This window comes from Nematolebias whitei, chromosome 13, assembly GCF_014905685.2.
Source record: "Nematolebias whitei isolate Nwh7 chromosome 13, NemWhi1, whole genome shotgun sequence".
NCBI lineage: Eukaryota > Metazoa > Chordata > Actinopteri > Cyprinodontiformes > Rivulidae > Nematolebias > Nematolebias whitei.
Window position 1 is genome coordinate 39,112,550 of NC_056510.1, and position 4,499 is coordinate 39,117,048.

The 4,499-nt window shown below is 41.9% G+C and overlaps 1 protein-coding gene across 1 annotated transcript in view; it reads right to left on the reverse strand.

Moving 5' to 3' along the window:
- Positions 1-4,499, reverse strand: part of LOC119419712 (mitogen-activated protein kinase kinase kinase kinase 4) — a 241,308-nt gene that overhangs the window by 40,919 nt on the left and 195,890 nt on the right. Inside the window, exon 25 of the mRNA XM_037687100.1 lies at positions 2,283-2,450. Within this exon, the coding sequence (XP_037543028.1) occupies positions 2,283-2,450 (168 nt within the window). The remainder of the gene's footprint in view (positions 1-2,282; positions 2,451-4,499) is intronic.

Below are 4,499 nucleotides of genomic sequence, written 5' to 3' on the forward strand. Positions count from 1 at the left end.
CCCCCCCCCCCCCCCCCCCCCAATTGTTTGCACCTTGAGCGAGACACCTCCAGCAGATATTGACCAGCAGACCGTAAGGCTGTGCTGGGCTGGTGGACTTTCAAAAGTTATGAAATATAAGACGGTGCAAGGCCATTCAAAGCTTTAAAAACAAACAGCATCCGCTTTAAGGAAAAATAATACTGATCCAATTTTAAAATAATGAAACGTACAGCTGCAGCCACATCAACTTTAGCCACTCAAAATGGCTGAATTTCAGTAATTAAAAAATATATAGATCCAAAAGAGGTGTGGTAGCCATGACTCATGCCCGTCACTTATCCTGAACGCTAACAGATCGTGCGAGATGTTTAAAACTTTGGCATGCAGACTACTCGAGTAATCGACACATCGATTCCTAGGACGTCTCTCGAGTTTTTAAATTTCACGTCGCGTATTCGTAGTGACGTCATTATGCCGCCGTTACGTCATTACAAAATGGATTCCTCCAAGCAGACGGATGGAGTGGAGCAGGCCCAGTCTTGGCAAACAGGTAGAACTGCATCAATAGTCTGGAAATATTTCACTAAAGATGAATCTTCTGGTTCAACTACCGTAAGGAAACAGAAAATGAATCAACTTCCTGACTGTTTGGAGCTCGTTGCGAACTGATGTTACATCATATTCTGTGACCACCATATATTGTGACCATAGGGGCGGTGTTACATGCACTGTCGCAGGTCACAGAATATGGTGTAACACCGGGTCCAATCGACCGAACCAGAACCAGCTTCCTCTGACCTTGTTTCACAAACTAAAAGCAAAAAATACAAATCTCTAAACCTATAAAAACCTATAAACATATTAACCTCTAAAACTAAACCTAATGCGCAGCACTGCTGGTGGTGGAGCGGGGTGGTCGACCCCCCCACTGTTTTTAAGTTTCGTTTTTTACGTGTCGCACGTTTCTTCATGTTTGCAGCTTAATAATAATAACTAATAGTTTTGGTTTTCCTGTGACTTATTTGCAGTATGATAAATGGTAGGAGCATAATATACTTTGTACTCTCCCAATGTTTTGTTGGTCTTTTTTTTGTAAATAATGAAGTTTTTTGCAGTTTTATTTATTTTTGCATCTTGAGATCCTATGACGTCATCAACTACTCGAGTTTTATTATGTTAACATCGAGTTTAAAAATTATGTAATCGTTCAACCCCTAGAATGCAAAACATGTTCCTTCAAGAAATGTTGTTTTTCTTCATTTCATGTTATTTTGTTACTGGGAGCCGTCTCAGAGTGCACAGAGACACACGCAGCATCAAAGCAGCAGCTAGCAGAGCCCTGCATTACTCTACTATAGTAACTGAAAGCATTTGGAATAGGGATTGAACGAGTACACATTTTTTAAAGTCAACATTAACATGATAATAGTAGAGTCGACGTCGACTAGTTGATGATGTCATAGCTCAAGACGCTAAAGAAAAAAACTCGCAAAAAGCCGTCATTTTTTTTATTTACAAAAAAAATAAAAAATAACAACAAAACATTGGGAGTGAATATTTATGCTCCTACCATTTATCATATTGCAAATAAGTCTCAGGAAAACCCAAACTATTATTAAGCTGCAAAAGTTAGTTTGATTTTATTTAATCCACTAAATAAATAAACTAATTTACTAATTCTCCACCGGCGGTGCTGCGTGGTGGTGATTCTCTGGTGGAGCGCACCTGTTTTTTAATTTTAATTTAATTTTATTTAGTGGATTAAATAAAATAAAAATAAAAACTATCCACCACAGATTCTCCACCACAGATTCTCCACCGGCGGTGCTGCGCGGTGCTGCGCGGTGCTGGATTCTCCGGTGGAGCACACCCTGTTTTTTTTTATTTAATTTATTTTAGTGGATTGAATAAAAATGAAAGTAAAAACAACGTCATCTTTAGTGAAATACTTCCACACTGTTGATGAATTTCTACCTGTTTGGGAAGACTTTACCTGCTCCTCACCTTCCATCTGCTTGGAAGATCTGTTTTGCAACCGGCGCTGATCACGTGACACAATCACCGACTGAGACTAGTCGAGTGAAATTAAAAAACTCGCGTGACATCCTAGAATCAACTGGCCAACTAGTCGACTAGTCTTTTCAACCCTTAATTAGGACCTCCAGCGTGCTGCCCATTAACTGCCTTGTTTCCTCACACATCATTTGTCCTCCACTCACATCCAGCTCAGGTTCTTCTCTTCAGTGTTAACTCATTTCCAGACCTGCATCAGAAAAATAAAGCTGTGTGTTTGTGCTCACCCCAGAGTGCGGCACACAGGATCTCCGAGTTGAACCTCTTCTTGTACTTGCGGATCTCTGGTGTGTCGCTCTGAGGCCGAGTGTTGACGGGGTTAACGTTGACCACTGAGCCTTTTCGGGACGGGTCTGCTCTCAGAGCCTCCGCCAGCCGGGCGTCGTTGGCGTAGCCTAAAAGGTCGAAGGGAAGGGCTTAGGTAGGATGGTCGAGGTTGTAGAGTTTAGCAGGTGAGGTGAGGGTCAGTCAGTCAACATTAGAAAACATGTTTGGATGTTCCTGATAGAATTTTAACAGTTGAAGCTAAATGATCTGTAATCGAAGGCTAATGAAGTTGTTTTAATTTGAAAAAACAAACTTGACTTGATTATCAAAAACAGTGGCCAATCATCTCGTTGCTTAAACTGCTTCTAATCAGTGCTCAGACCTTTGACGGCTCTCGGTTGTTATGTAGGCTGCACTACAAACTTATTAATCCCCTGAAAGCACCATGAGCCACACATTCTAGTACTTTATACTCTCTGAGTGTGCACGTAGAGCTGTGTTTCTCTGCTCATCTGATATGGTAAACATCTGGGGACACGTGCAGGAAAAATAAAAGCAGTGATTCTCAGTCTGGTTCACTGCAGTGGTCACAGCTGCAGCAGGGCACGTAGTCACAAACTGGAGTCTTTCATGTTCTAGTCTTGATTACAGATGATCTCAGAGCAGGAGGCTGAATTGATAAGAATGCTTTGTTTGTAAAGTGTTGTGGAAAATGAACTTTGACTTCAGCAACAGTTTTCGTATGCTCTGCTTCCTAAGGACCCTGTTGTTCATTTTGGTTAACGCACCAACTTCAAAAGTGCATTCAAGGTTTAGTAAGTGAGACCATCTGATGGGTCAGAGACAGTACTCAGAATCATTGACATTAGACAACGACAAAAACGCTGTTTTTGTATTTCTCAAAGAAATGGTGGGATTAATCTTAAGTTTCATTGCCCCCCAAATCTCCTCTGTTGTCTCAGGCGATCTTCAATCTTTTATTATGAAGAAAACGTTTAATCAGAGACACTTAAAATGACTTTTTTTTCTGTATCCAGCCTGATACGTGCTCACAAAAATCAGACACAATTACAATATTGGCTATAATCGACTCTTTTAAATACACACCCTCAGTACTTGGGTCAAACAGAGAAACTCACAAGAAAAACAGTAAAGTACAAATATTTAGTGAACTGAACTTTTCTGGATGTGCAGTGTTCTCCATAAATCTGACAGCAACTAAACACTAGCAAAAAGGAGAGGAGCAGCAGGTTCATCTGCATATCTTGAGTAATCAAATGCTCAATGAAGGGAAGAGCAGTCCTTGTAAAAGGCCACTCAGACCTCCTGACACGTGCCGTCCCCTCCCTTTACCCTGTTTAACTTGACCTTTACAGTGCACTACGCTAAACTGAACTAAAACTAGTTTCATTTCTCCACAGCAGTGTAGGAGCACATCATTTACATGGATTTTACAGACTCCGGTGTTTTGGAAAGTCTGTGCGTTTCTATTGTGGTCACTTCATTAGTGACCCGAGTTCAGCAGTCTAACAGCTCATGGGATGAAACTGTTGCAGAACCTGGTGGTTCTGGTCCTCAGGCTGTGGTACCCCCTGCCAGAGGTCAACAGTGGAAACAGTCCGTATTGTCTGTGTGAGCTGTCTCTGATGATTTTATTTGTTCTGGACAGTGTCTGAGACCAATGTCCTGGATAGTAACGATCTTCTCTACTGTTCTCACCACCCTCCTCAAATCCTTCCAGTCTGCAACCAGCAGCTTCCTTCCCAAACTGAGATGCAGCTGGTCACGATGCTCTCCCTGGTTCCTCAGAAGAATGTGGCGAGGACATAGGGTGGAAGGTGTGATCTCTTCAGCCTACAGAGGAAGTGCAGACACTGCTGGGCTTTCTTCATGAGGGACTCAGTGTTTCTTGACCTAGACAGCTGATTGGCTTTGTGCACCTCCAGGAACCTGATGCTCTCCACCACCTCCACCTCTGTGTTGTTTATGAGCAGTGGTGTGTGATGTTGTTCTGTTTTCATGAAGTTCGTGTTCCAAGTATGGTGGGAGTGGCTTCCATCAGGAGCTGACAGGGAGCCTGGGGGCTGAATGGTCCCGATTTATTTAAGGCTGCTGCTCCTGAAATTTCATATATATATATACAGTGTATATATATATACAGTGTATATATATATATA